Below are 14,814 nucleotides of genomic sequence, written 5' to 3' on the forward strand. Positions count from 1 at the left end.
ATATGTATTTTGAAAAAAAGTCAGAAATATCTGTTGTGTCAATTAGATGAAGCATAATTTTGAATCGATTAATCTGAAGCCAATCTCCTTAGGAGCCCTAGTAAATAAATTGGCTAAATTTCAATTTCTTTTAAGAGGCGTTACAAATACGAATCTAGTTATCAAGATTTGTTCCACTTCTTTTACCCTAAACGAACCTCTATGAATACATAATACATAATAAAAGATCAAATTTGGTCTAATGAAATACTTCTGCAGTTTTGGACCAAAGACAAGAAGATTTACATGGTTCACATATGCGTCCGTTCTTCAGCATCTACAGTATATTTAAGATCTGAGGCAGTGTTTAGATTGCATTAGAAAATAACATCATGGGACCATTCCCTGGACGGAATAAAAAATGCAAGAAAGGACAGCCCCTTTTCTGTTTCAGAGAGGAAATTGGCTACTAGGCTATCTGACCTGAATGTAATTGCAAACAGACCCTGGAAGGTTTGGATGCCCAGGCATGATTTGTGTGGTTCTTGCTACTCGTACAGTACCTTCATAAAAACACACTGGATGATGACACCATGGTTTTGTCCTTGTGCTGTCCTTGCTACATGCATGCTGTCAACAAGTGTTGTAATAACAGAATGGGTCTATTTTGCCAGCCTTAAGGCGCAGGCATAAAGAATCTGGCAATTATTTACGATTATATGAACTTATGAAACCATAAATATCAGGGATATGCATAGCATCTCAAGAAAATGACAATATTGGGTACATATGTAATGGCTGTATTTCAAGTATAAAAATATAGTAAATTATAAATGTAAATGCACATTATAGATGTGTATGTGGGTACATACTGTACATATGCTTACCAATTGTACATGTATGCTGAATGAAATTGATTTTTTCCAGAACACGTTTGCTGAAAACATAAATATCGTCAGAGACATGTTTTGAGGTGATTACCAACGTTGTAAAAGTACAATTATTGTCGTTTGGTTTAAGATTTCTTCTGGCATCCATAATACAGGATCGGTCAGATTCAAAGACAAATGAAGAGTAGCTCAGTTTAGAGCATCGCGTAACCGTTGAGAGTAATCAAAACGGACTGTAAATTGAAAGAAGAAACCATAGTCAATTGCATAGTCCTACACCGGGGCTTTAACTTTTTGAGGCATGCATTGTTCACAGAGGGTGGCATAAACGATCATTTTAATTCGCCGTCCACACGGTACAGCAAACAGAATCAAAAGATACCAACAGTGTTTCTGATCGCGCGTGTTTACATTGCATTCGTCTGAAATGTGTAAATTAGATATTTTATGTGCTCGTGTGTGTGTGTGTCGCTCACGTACCGAGTTTTCTTACTGAGTGGAGGAATTTTATGTCACTCAGTCTCTTTAAAGGGGCGGGCATACCACATCTCGGCAACTCCGCGGAATGTTGAATTAAGTGTCAAGAAACACTCACGCTGCAACGTGCTTGTACGTTGTTGCTTGCATTTCGGGTGTATTTTTTTTTTATTAAGGTTATTCACTTACTTAACACATAGGTTTAAAAAATGTAACTCTTGAGGTCATGTGGGACCCAGCAACTTGTAATCCTTTTTTGTTTTCCATTATCAAAGCGTGCTCATCTTGTTGGATTGTGGCGAAAGACGCGTAGGCGCTGTCCGGGGTACTGAAGTCAAGTTTTTTTTTTTTTTTCCCCGTTCTGGTTATATGTCTACACAAATTAAGTCCAGAGATGACTCGAAAAAGGCTGCAGTCTGTGGCTGTTTGGGGATTCTTCGCATGGGAAATAGCTTTTCTACTGAGGTAAGGAAGATCTCAACGGCAGAATGAGAATCAGTTCAGGAATTTCTGAAATGCTTTCATTCAAAAAGGTATTTTACCATTCAGTTTTAGTTCATACTTCTGATTATCCTGATATCGTTTTCCCTTTCCGTTAGGTATACGCGTCAAAATGTGCTTTTTTTAATTGGTTGTGTTCATTGCCGCTAAACCATAGTACATGTTCCTTGCAAAACAGCTACATTTCAGACGCGTTTTAAAGGTCTACAATACCCAAAGTGAAAACGTGGAAAGCATTATCTGTGTTTGCAGACAGCACCACTGCCTGTACACAAAAACCGGCGTTGACTGGTGAAAAAGTATTAGTCTGAGCAAAACAATCAAAGGGCTTTGCTGGAATTATTTTGAAAAATCAAAAGCTTAAAATGGAAAACGGTTAACAGCGAGTTATTTGCCATTTCCTTGTGTTTAGGGTTGCTGACTGTGGGGTCTAACCTGTCTAAAATAATTTTCTTGTAAACACAGTATATTTAGATTTCTGTTTGTCATAATAAATGTCACCATTGGCGGTTACATCTTAGTGTTTCCTTTTTTTTAATGTAACCTTAGTACATTCATACAGTAATGCTATCACGTTGACTGTAGTACTTGTTAAAAGGGAATCCGAAAATAGTGTTTTAACGACACCGATGCATTGTTAAGTCTTTGAATCTATTTTCGAATGCACAATGGTGCATGTAACAGGTGACACACTGTATAATTAACATATCAGTGCAGCTCACCGCAATATGTCAATTAACACATGCCTTTATATAAAGATTTCTTTTTCAGCAACACCCAAGGACACTAAGGAATCTATTTAGAGAAACATTTCGCCTGATATCTGTTGCACTTTGTAATAATAACAACACAGTTTTACTTGTTTAATGAAAGTATTCCTTTCTACTACAGTTCTTCTAACTAAACAGTGATAGTACTGTATAAAGCAACTAGTATAAGGATGACACGGAGGTGTTCTTAATGTGTTTAACAAAATTAAATATTCACTGCTCATTTAGTATCCAGATATTTTCCAGGCTATGTTAGGAACAGAATATCTGATTGACGGAGAATATTCTAATTCGGCGGCATTAAAAGCTTTAAAAAGAAGGGAACAACATACTGTAGATGTAGCACTAATTTTCTACTTTAAAAAGCATACATTAAGTTTAAACTTATGCTCGTACATCCTCTTCCCCGCTCAAGCTCCATTACCAAATTCACCAGTCACTCACTTCATTTGTATGACAGGAGTATAACCCACACATCCACAGCCAAACTGCTTAGACTAGAATATAAGAATAAGAAAGATCACAGTTTTATTCATTTTTTGTTTGCTATAAGGTGATTACTTGATGGATCTTATCCAGTCATTTCTCTAAAGAACATGGGGTGTCTGTTTTAGCAACATGGCTGGGCAGCTTGTTTCAGACTCCTACAACCCTTGGTGTTAAAGAAAAACTGCTTCCTGCTCTCAATTCCTGCTTCAAATTGCTTCAGTTCCTATCATTTCCACCTGTGCCCTTTGTTCCATGTTTCACTCCTGATTCATTGGGTTGATTTAGTTAATGCCTTTGATGATTCAAATGCTTGAATTAAGGAGATGGAAAAAGAACAATGTAGTGGACAATAATAATTCAAAATGACAGCACGTTTGTGTGTACGTTATTTATAAAATAGACATTTGAATAATAATTAGCATACATATTTTTTGTATGTGTGATTTTGTTCATTTTTCTGCTCCTGAGATATATCTGTTAAGATCTGTTACTAACCTTAAGAATTCTAAAGGAACTATAGCCCACAATTTAATCTTTCATACATTTTTAAGACAGAGCCCTGGGAAGTCTTAAAGCATTTTGCAGAAGAAAAAACATACACTTAAGAATTAAAGTATACTAGTCTGGTTTGAGGAATTCATCTGCTGTGAATCTAGATGCTTTGACAGCATGTTTCTTATCTTTAAATGCTGAACAGCAGCCTCTGCTGTTTCTACTTTTCCCGAAGCAGAAATATCAATTGTTGTTCATAGAATTTCAGTTCTATCTAGTTTATTTTGGCTTTTGAGAATCTTGTTGAGCTCTCAAAAATATCCTGCTCTCTTTCTCTGCCACTTGTCCAAGTACTGTACATGACTCCTAGTGAAATATTTCATTAGTGGATTGTCCTAACATATAGTATGTCTTCTATGTATATATATATCTTGCATGTGCAGTCGAGTGCAGTCAAATAAAATCATTCATGCTGTACATGAGAGGAAATATTGAAGTTAACATGAGTGGACATTTATTTTTAAGTAATTTTTTTTTCTTTTTTTTTACAAACATAGTTAAAACTGTCAATTAGCTCATTCTCCTTCAAATTTGAAGTGAAAATGCCACAAACTATTACGACGTGATAAATCATCATAATGAATACGCTCACTATATACTTGAAAACAGGGTTTCTTGCATCTGATGTGTACAACTAGACAAGTAAACATGATAGAAATGTATTGCATTACTGAGTCATACACTATTCTGTTAGTACCTGATATTAATCCAAAGAAAGCAAACTTAATGTTTTTCCAGTTAATGGGTTCAAGATGTTCTATAACATCATGTCAATTATCATGAGTTATCTGAGTAATGCGAATATTTCACAATCAAATATACAGTATCAAGTTTACAGATGTGGTACATGTGTCAAATACAACCCCCAAATTTTGGTTTTCCATCTTGCTTGAGAGATGCTATATATTCATATTATCTTTGTTAAGAGATTCATAGAATACTACAGTACTGTACAGTATATAAAAAATAATGGCTCTTGTAACATGTAAATGTATAATTATGCCAATTTAGTAAATGACTTTGACTATTAGTTTATTTTTGCAGGTCAAATGCTGTGGTTATAATGATTTTCATTTTATAATCATTTTCTCTTAGTACTATGACTTTGTGTGTGTGGTGGTGGTGGGGTTATGGCATACAGGATCAATAAAGCAATATTTTAACAAAATTAAATGGTCATACACCCACACAATTGGAACACATGGATTGTAACACAAGAGAGTTCATTATTTATATAAAATAAAAGAGGCCCTCAAACTGTGATTTGTCTGTTTGCTTTTCAACTGAAGTTGCAAACTGAACTTTTTTGGCATAAGAATTTTCCAAAATGAGTAATTGCTGTATCATAGCATAGTTTTCTAGATTCTTCATGTACTGTACCTGCCATGTGTCTTTCTTTGACACATCCCAGTGTATAGGGACTGAATGGCTGGATTCAATATGGTACAGCTAGTGATGATTCCAGTTTCAGTTTTCTAGATGATGATTACCTTTCTTTGATTTTTTAGAATTAAAGATGGACAATTAAATAAAACAGACAATTTTCAGTATTGTTTTAAGTTTCAGTCAGTTATTCTTGCAGCATTTTATTTCTTAAGTTGCTATAGCGACTCAACATTAGCGATAAATATTTGAATAGTCCTAGTAGTGGTAGTAATAATATAATTAAGTGCTTTAAAAAAAGAAAGTTCTGTACATTAATAAACATGTTGTATAACCCCCCTATATTGATGAATTATCAAGCTTTAAGCTAAGAAAAAAAAAACCAGCAATATCCCTACCCTGTAGCTTGATTTTGTCTGATCTCTGAAGCTAAGCAAGGTTGTGTCTGCTCATTAATGGGATGGGAAATCTCTAAGGAAAACCACGTTACTGCTACACAAGTGGTGTTGGTAACCCAGTAGTTGGTACTCTTCCCTTTGGGCCAGAATTTAGAAAACACAATGCACCCCTATGGTGACTGAGTACACACTGTAGTTATGTAGGTGGTGCTCTGCCTTGGTGAGAAATTAAACTGAATTACCTGACTACCTTGTCATCAAAGATCCCATGGTGCTGTTCATAAAGAGTAAAGGTGTTATTCCAGTGGGCTAGGTACCTGTAAATCCCACTCCAGACTTGCACAATCTTGTTCCTCTAATCTTTCTAAGATAAGATCAGATCACTTTATTAACCATATACAATTTCTTGCATTAGGAATTTGTCTTTTCACATACCCCAGCTTGCTCTCCATGAGACACAGACACAGACAGGGAGAGAAGCTATAATAAGAATGTAATGTTAATAATGTTTCTTTATTAGCCCTATACAATTTCTTGCATTAGGAATTCATCTTTTTGCATACCCCAGCTTTTCTCCATGGAGACACAGACACACAGACAGGGAGAGAAGCTTGGGGTCAGAGCACAGGGTCTGCCATTGTACGGCACCCCTGGAGCAGTTGGGGTTAAGGGCCTTGCTCGGGGGCCCAACGGAGTAGGATTCCTCAGCGAGCCGCGGGATTTGAACCGGCAACCTTCCAGTCACAGGCGCAGATCCTTAGCCACAGAGCCACCTCTCCACCCAATTAACATAATTTACATAATTCATAATGTAGTTTTATTAGATTAACAGCAGAGATATTATAAACATTTACTTTAGTAGCTAATATCAATTGTTTTTACTGTACATTCAGCATCCATCCATTTTCTAACTGCGTCTTCTAATTCAGGGAAGCTTATCCCAACAAGTAACAGGTGCAAGGCAGGATACATCCTGGACAAGGACGCCAGTCCATTACAGGATACAGACATTCACAGACACATACACTCACATAAGTCCAGTTACCCAGATGCTAATGAACTTACTAGCATGTCTTTGGACATGTAGGAAAAACTGGAGCCCCTGGATTAAACGCACGAGAACACATGGAGCGCATACAAACTACAGTACAGTACATGCAGATAAACCCCTATGTCCAGAATTAAACCCAGGACCCCAGAGCTGCAAGGCAGCAATGTTAACCATTGCACCAACATGCTTCCCTTACATTCAACATTGTTGATCAAATACATTTTTTGTGATTTTTAAGTCTTGTGTGAATTGGCTGTTATACACAGTGACCAACTCACCATGTTCTCAAGATTAATTGATATTTTATATGTAAAACTGACTTAACTTTGTAAGACAACAACAACTCCTAAGGTTAAATATACCTTATGTGCTGGAATTGTGTAGTCTGTGGTATGTGAGAGGATGGCAGTAAGAGACCTTCTACTGTACATGAATGTGAAAAATCCTTTAGTTTTTATAATGTTGGAGGATGTACTTTATGTATATCTTATTTCATTCACATTTTAGGTACCTGTAAATCCCACTTCTGATCCAAAGCCACACAGAAATAGACGATATGTATATATAATAACATTACTTTATTAACCCTTTACAATTTCTTGCATTAGGAATTATCTTTTCGCATACCCCAGCTTGCTCTCCATGAGACACACAGACAGGGAGAGAAGCTTGGGGTCAGAGCGCAGGGTCTGCCATTGTACGGCGCCCCTGGAGCAGTTGGGGTTAAGGGATACTATATACTGTATATAGAATATATAATATAATATCATTATATATTTAATAAAGAAAACAACGCCTGTCTCCTTTGCCAGGGTCTATTCCATCTAGGTCCTTTCCACTTATGCCTGCCACTAGACTGGCATCGCACGCAACCCTCACCCTTCGTTTTGCAGGTGGTGAGCCCACAAGATGGCCTCACATTGCCTTTTTGGGCCGGGCCCGGCGGGGTTATGTGGCCTGTCGGGCCACGAGGCGCACACCGGTGAACCCCACCCTTCACGTCTGGTTCCAGGGGCAGGTCCCGGTAACCCTGTCCCGGGCAGTGTACAGTACATTCGATCTTAGTTTGTACTGTCATGGGGGTCTTTTTGTGGACCGTTCTTTGTCTGTGAGAGCTGCGTCCGAATTCTTGGCATGAAGTCGAATTCGTTTACTGTGGGCTTCGGACTCCGTCGGGGCTGCGTCTTACCACCGCTCCTGTTTGTGGTGTTCTTGGACAGGATATCAAGGTGCAGCCGAGGGTGTGAGGGCTTCCGGTTGGGGGTACTAAGGGTGGCATCTGCTATTTGCAGATGAAGTTTGCCTTTTGGCATCATCTCACTGCGACCTTCGGCGCGCACTTGAGCGATCTGCTGCCGAGTGTGAAGCGGCTAGGATGAGAATCAGCACCTCCAAGAATGAGGTCATGGTTCTCTCCCGGAAAGGAGCGGATTGCTCTCTCCAGGTGGGGGGGGAGGGGGGGGCAGTAGACGGCTGCCATTAGTGGAGGAGTCTAGATATCTCGGGATCTTGTTCGGGATGGAAGAGGGGAGTGTGAGATCGACAAGCGGATCGGGGCAGCTCTCGGTTTATCTGTCGATCTGCGTCCCTGTCCTCACCTCTGGTCATGAGCTGTGGGTAGTGACCGAAAGAACGAGATCGCGGATACAAGCGGCAGGAATGAGGTCTTTCCGCAGGGCCGCTGGGCTGACTCTCCGTGACAGGGTGAGGAGCTCGGCGATCTGGGAGAGCCTCGGAGCTGAGTCGCTGCTCCTCCAGATCGAGAGGAGCCAGCTGAGGTGGTCTGGGCGTCTCATTAGGATGCCCCCCGGTCGGCTTCCGCTGGAGCTGCTCCGGGCACGTCCCACTGGGTGGAGACCCCATGGCAGACCCAGGACACGCTGGAGGGATTATATCTCTCGGCTGTCTTGGGAACGCCTGGGAATCCCCCAGGAGGAGCTGGAATCCGTTGCTGGGGACAGGGAAGTCTGAGCTGATCTACTCGGCCTACTGCAACTGTGACCCTCACCAGGAAAAGTGGAGTGAAAATGGATGGATGGATTGAGAAAACAATTGACAAGAGTGCAACATGCTTCACACATAAATAGACCTACTGTGATAAAGATGGCATTTCTTTCTCGACTGGTTACTCTACAGCTGCACGAAAAAGAGAGAAAAATAATTGCTTTGATTTGTTATAATTCTTTCCTAAGATTCTAAAGAGCTTCTCACGTAGGAGGGGACCCACTTCATCAATCACTGAAGTGCAGCTCCCACCTGGGTGATGCGCAGCAGGCAGTTTGTGCCAGCAACCCCTCAACAAAACAGATCAGGTGGAGAAAATCGTGCAAGGCACTGCAACTGTAATTAAACTCGGTACACAAAGAACTTATTGAAAATATTCTAATATTAGTTTTTGTATTTTGACAAACACCAAGATAGAAATTATATAAAATATGATCTTACCAAACATAAATAACAGATATTGAGTTGAAGTTATACAGAATGTAAATATGCTACCTTTGGGATTGAGTAAGATCTGGAATTCAATGAATAAAGTGGACAAGGGCTCTGGTGCAATGTTTTGTCTGTTTTGGATTTTACGTAGTTTTGTCTGTTGTAACTTAGATTTGCAATGGATGGGAGTAACGAAACTGATAGATGAGGCACATGGCCTGGTGTTTGTAACCTTTCTTATGTTTTGATGCATGTATGGTTTATTTATATTCTATGCATACTATAATTTGTGGTAAATATCTAGTATGTAAATCGAAGCTGTGGTAAAATGAGATAACTAGGCTGTTTTTCACTGTAATACCCTATATCAGAGTAGTTGATAAATTCAAGTCTGATCCTGATGGTGCAGTAAACCGTATCCAAACATGTACATGAAGTACATAAAGCAAACATGCTGGTATAAATTCAAGAAACCTGCAAGCAATACCCATCACAGTGTATTATTTTAACAGAGGGGGAATAAAACACTGAAGGCATTATACTGTATATATAGTTTATATACCGTATAGAATTAATGTACATTAATAACAATAAGGAGATGTGAAAAGAAATATAACAATGAATGACATAAAAGACGTCACACAGATTCTGGCCATTTAGGCTGTCATATTCATATTGAACGGGCATTTTGCTGTCATATTGAATGTGATTTTGTTGTAAAGGCAGTTTTTTACTTGTATACATATTGGCAACTTCTAAGAAAAGGACTAAGCACATGGAAACGTACTGAAGGATATCCATCCAGGCAGAGGCAAGAAACAAGACTTTCTTTAAACACGTTAAAATATGAATATTCAAAAGTGATCAATCCCATAGGTTTAATCATATATCAGATGAAGTGCATGACAGATTTATGACTTGTGAGCTCTGTAGAAATAAGCTATTTTAACTATTTGCTTTCTGCAGTTTAGTGATCGTACAGTATAGAAAAAGCATGCAAAAGAGTTACTGATGAACACCATAAATTAGAACAGGCACACCGATGTATCTCCTTTTATTAAAGTTTCAGATTTGTGTATGCCTGACAAATAAATAATACCCAACATTTCTGAAATCTCAAAATCAACATAAAAACATTATTACACAGTCTTTCTCTCAACTTTGTTTCTTCTGCTTGACAGACGTAGTGAGTTAACGTACATGTTTCTCTTAATAGTTAAAACAATATGTTTACATATTCATTTTTTCAAACATTCAAATTACTGAAGCAATATTTACTGTATGTCTATTCAGTATTACCATATACATTCCTATATGAAAATAAAACCCTCCAGTAATTTACCAATAAAAATTAAAATGCATGTATACTTAGAATAATGAGAAATAATTTGAATAGTAATATTCGTTACAAAGTCTAATGTTGTTGTCAGTTTACTATTTTTATGCAACATTGATTATACGCAAGTCTGACGTATAAGCTTTTTCTTTCAAGAATGGAAGAGATGGTGTTGACAAATGCAGACTTCACCAATGCAGAACTTGTTCCCATTTTTCTGTCTGCAGGTAAAACCCCTCTACATTGCCCATCTAGTAGCAAAACAGCTACTGTATGTTTAAATGAAGAAAAAACATTTTGCCTTCCTACATTTTACCCTATGTACAGTAACAATTTTAGTCTTTAAATATTTACCATTTTGGAGAGAGAATAAATTTTGCTCTCTAACAAAGGTTTTAGAATTGGCAAGTTGATATTGAAAATAACCTTTACCTCTGTAAATATTGGCTTTCCTTGCTGAGTAACTGTGCTGCATTGATCAAACTCCACTGTGATGGATGAGCTGTGGACAGTCCTCTGTGGAGTGCTCGGGGACACAATGAAAGCTGCTCTGAAAATCATTCAGTTGATTTTTGATTCAGCCTTAAATGTTCACAGTCACACTGAATTACAGATAACCACAGTAAGCTCTTAGTTGTGTTGTCATTTAAAAGGGATGGTTACGGTAAACATTATTCACATTTCAGAAAAAAAAATCTGTCTCCAATTCCTCTGAATTCATTTTAATGAAATTATTACGTGAAAATGTTTTGTATTCTGAATGTCAGAGCTGTCTAAAAATGTAAATATTATCTTTAGGCTTGGTCCAACAACTGGGGTGGCAGTCTCTGTTGCTGATGTCTACTTCTACTTTTTCAGTCTTTTACAATGGCACGTTAGTGAGAGTATACACTGCCAGGTGCTTTGTACACTACAATATTAGAGTTTTCTGGTTTTCTTCAGCATATTTACACAGTGGCAATTCCATGAATCCACCCATGCCTGTGCTGTTTCTCGTCTTGTGGCACATCTGTAATGTCCTAAGGCCAGAGCTTTTTTGTGAAATATGGAAAAGTTGGTAGGCAGAGCAAAGGAAATGCAAGCACAAAATATCTCAGAACCAGGTTCCCATTAGAGTATATAGGACTTATTTGATTTAGAAAGTAACTAGTAAAGTGAAATAAAAAAATAAACTGTATGCTTTCCTACAGCTCCGGTATTATTTTTATTATTATTATTATTTTCCTATCCTTTTTTTTCTTACATTAGTGCAGACAAATATACTTCACAGTGCTTTAATTTGAAACCTCGACTACTTTCTGAGCTATACTAGATATGTCGGAGAAGTGAAAGCCGTGTCTGCTATTGTCTTTGTCAGCACAGGGCACATACAGTACAGGCAGATTATGAGATGCTGTATAGGAATGTCCATGTGTTAAGCTGAGAACTAGGCAGAATAGACCATGATAACTCCTCCACTCTCATCTTTTGAATTACACTTTTTCTAATGAAGAATTCTGTGTGAATCGAATGAGGAGCGTATGTAAACTCGATTGAGAATGTGACCTAAGTTTGCTTTCTCAAAAAAATGTTTTGAGGTTCTTCAAATAGTTAAAGTATTTAAAACAACAAAACAACACAAAACATTTTTTAATTTTCTGAAAATGTGAATAATGTTCTTTTATACACTGAAATTTTGATTCCATGCATTTAACTTAACAGAAATAAATTATAATAAATCATTCTTGCTATTGTTACAATTGCTGCCATTCCAGTGGAGGTACTGGTTTTGTGATACCATGGTCATGTTTCATTTTCTTTATTTTTTTTATTCAGAGTCGGAATAAAACAATCAAGGCAAATACAGTAGGTCACGTTTTTACCAGAGCTTAAATTTTATATCATAGGAGTGAAAATACCTTGAAAAGTACATTTAAAATAAAAGTTAAATAAGGTTAGGTAAGAGTTCCCACTCGCTTTCTCTTGTAAATATCCAGCATGTTTACCTTGGTGATATATGATTAAATTGAAGCCGTAGAACTAAAATCAAAATAACTCTGGTGAATAAGCCTTTCACATTATGTCAAAGTCTCATGCTCTCTGCTTCGTTGTTGGCCAGTCTTTACCTCTCTGCTAAAGGACCTCATGCAAGGAGAAGAAATAAATTGCTTTGAAAGATAAATCTCTGGGGAGGTACAGTTCAGAAGGTTGGTTTTCCTTAGGGCAGAGTGGAGTTCAAAGAAAGGTTTGTGAATCCATCAATAATGGGTGCAGTGTGCATATAGATTTCAGTATTGGATCGACATGTGCTAAGAACATTAATTAATTGTTTTTGTGACAGTTTGACTAAGCTGCCATGGTATCCCAAGACAGCAGATAATACAGTACATATAAGTGAAGTTTAAGCATTACATATTAAAAGTGTATTTTTTATTTTCATTATCTGCTGTGTTTTGCTAGCTTTGTAACTTTGGTTCTTTTTGTGTAATGAGCTTTTAAGGTATTGTAAAATGCTTTGAGATGATTACTTTTAAAGTCACGATTTAAAGCGTGTAAATATTAGATATTAAACAGAAATGTTGAATATCGTGTACGGTATATATAAATATGTAGATATATTTAATTTAAAATGCAAGAATCAAATACAGTATAAAAAATGATAGTTGATATTAGGATTTGGTGACACCTCCTTATTACTGTACATACATGAAGCCTGCATTCATGGGTTATTACTGCCTGTCACTCCTCCTCCCACCCATATAAGAGACTTTGATTTTGAAATGAAATGGTCTCATCTCATCTTTATAGCAACGGTATTGCACATTGTTTTCTTAGTTTTATGTCCAGGTTCCACCTCATCATAAAACCTGGGTCTTCAGGACAGTTTTGATAATTGCAACATGAGCCCTGAACAGGCAATGCCTTTTCCTGAAGGTGTTTTTAAAACAATATGCACATGCACATTGCTTGTGAAAAGGAAAGTCCCACATCTCAGCCTAGTTTATGCACACTGTAGATCTGCATTATCTTCCTACCATCCTGGTGTGTCATCTGCCAAATGAGCAGTAATAAAAGCTAATAGTTTTATTACTTCTAAATGGCCATATTCAAAAGTAATGTGACAATGCAGTTAGGGGAGGAGGGCATCATCTTAGATCTCTTCTGCTACTTATCCTGCACAGATGTATGAGACCGATAGGGTAGTTTTAGTACTAATTGAAACATTCATCCAGCCTTTATCAGAAAGCCCGCTGTGCTGATGAGGATCTCGACAAAGCCTGTTCCAGAAGCATAAAGCACAAAGCAGGAAAAAGAGCACATGGCCGCTCTCTGCTTGGATGAGAGACCATTAAACCGGAGAAGGGGAAAATCTGAAATAACCGGCTAACACGTCAACACCTGGCGATCACGCATGCAAACATGGGGAGATCATGCAAGCTCCACCGAGAAATGCCTCAAACCCAGAAGCTAGGAGGCAGAACAACTAACAAACAAACAAACCACTGTGCTGTCTAATTAAAACGATTCACAGTAAAACGAAGCTCAAAATGTACAATCAGATTCAGGAGTATGTACAGTACAATAATACAATTTGAGTAAAATTCAAATGTCCCGTTGATTTCAAAGCCTGTTGTTAGTGCAGGTGGGCATCAGTTTAACTCCATGTAAATGGATGAGGTTGACATAAACTGATGGAAATTAACATGCCATGGGGGTAAAGTCCAGGGACATTTTCTTCCAACACATGGCTGACATGAAAATCACAGAAGGCACCTAGTGTTTTAGAAGGTACAGTATATAAGAGATATGTTTTCAACAATATTTAAAGGAATATTTTCCCTCAAAATTGAGTTGAAACAATCTAAGGCATCTCCCATGTTTCTTAACCTTTTATGATGTAAATAATGAAAACTATATATTCTTCACCAAAGAAGATTTTTTAACTCTCCCATGATATAAGCATGGTTAGGATTTTCAGCACTGATGTACAAGTACGAAGTGAATCTAAGGGTGAAAGTAATGTTTAAAAAGTAATCTTCACATTATTGACAGTAATTCTATTCAGATTGTTGGATTAAGCAAGAGTAATTGAATTGTATTAAGATCACTCTTGTTTTGTAACACTACTGCAGTGATTTGACTTGTAATCTCTTACTGTTCTATACTGGTAATAAATTACAAGATTAATTAATAGCAGCATCAACAGACTCTAGTTCAAGTTTTTTTGTGTGTCCTGCTGCATTTTAAATGGTAAAATTGAGTTTTATAGAATTCAAAAACATTTGGCATATTTGAAGTTTTTATAGCTATTTGCACAAGCTGTGCCACAGTGTAATTTTTGTTTACAGGTTTGGAGCTTTGGAACATTTATATGTGCAAATACTATGATATACTGTATATATTATGACTACTGTAAGATGATTACAATTGTAATCAATTTTACATATTGTAGATTCCTTATGTGACAGGGAGCATTTGTTAAAAAAATATCTCTCCATCAAAGGAAAGCTAGTTGGATTTCAGAAAAGAGTTTACCCTAGAGGATATCATCAGTGGTTACTTTAGGGTGGGT

At 37.4% G+C, this 14,814-nt stretch overlaps 1 protein-coding gene across 2 annotated transcripts in view; it reads left to right on the plus strand.

Moving 5' to 3' along the window:
* The first annotated feature begins 1,426 nt into the window (after nucleotides 1-1,426).
* Nucleotides 1,427-14,814, plus strand: part of glra3 (glycine receptor, alpha 3) — a 57,791-nt gene continuing 44,403 nt past the window's right edge. For both annotated transcript variants that reach the window (XM_088646246.1, XM_088646168.1), the window contains exon 1: nucleotides 1,427-1,811. In XM_088646246.1, coding sequence (XP_088502372.1) covers nucleotides 1,741-1,811 — 71 coding nt within the window. In that variant the 5' untranslated portion in view covers nucleotides 1,427-1,740. The remainder of the gene's footprint in view (nucleotides 1,812-14,814) is intronic.

This window comes from Lepisosteus platostomus, chromosome 1, assembly GCF_059453375.1.
Source record: "Lepisosteus platostomus isolate fLepPlt1 chromosome 1, fLepPlt1.hap1, whole genome shotgun sequence".
Classification (NCBI taxonomy): domain Eukaryota; kingdom Metazoa; phylum Chordata; class Actinopteri; order Semionotiformes; family Lepisosteidae; genus Lepisosteus; species Lepisosteus platostomus.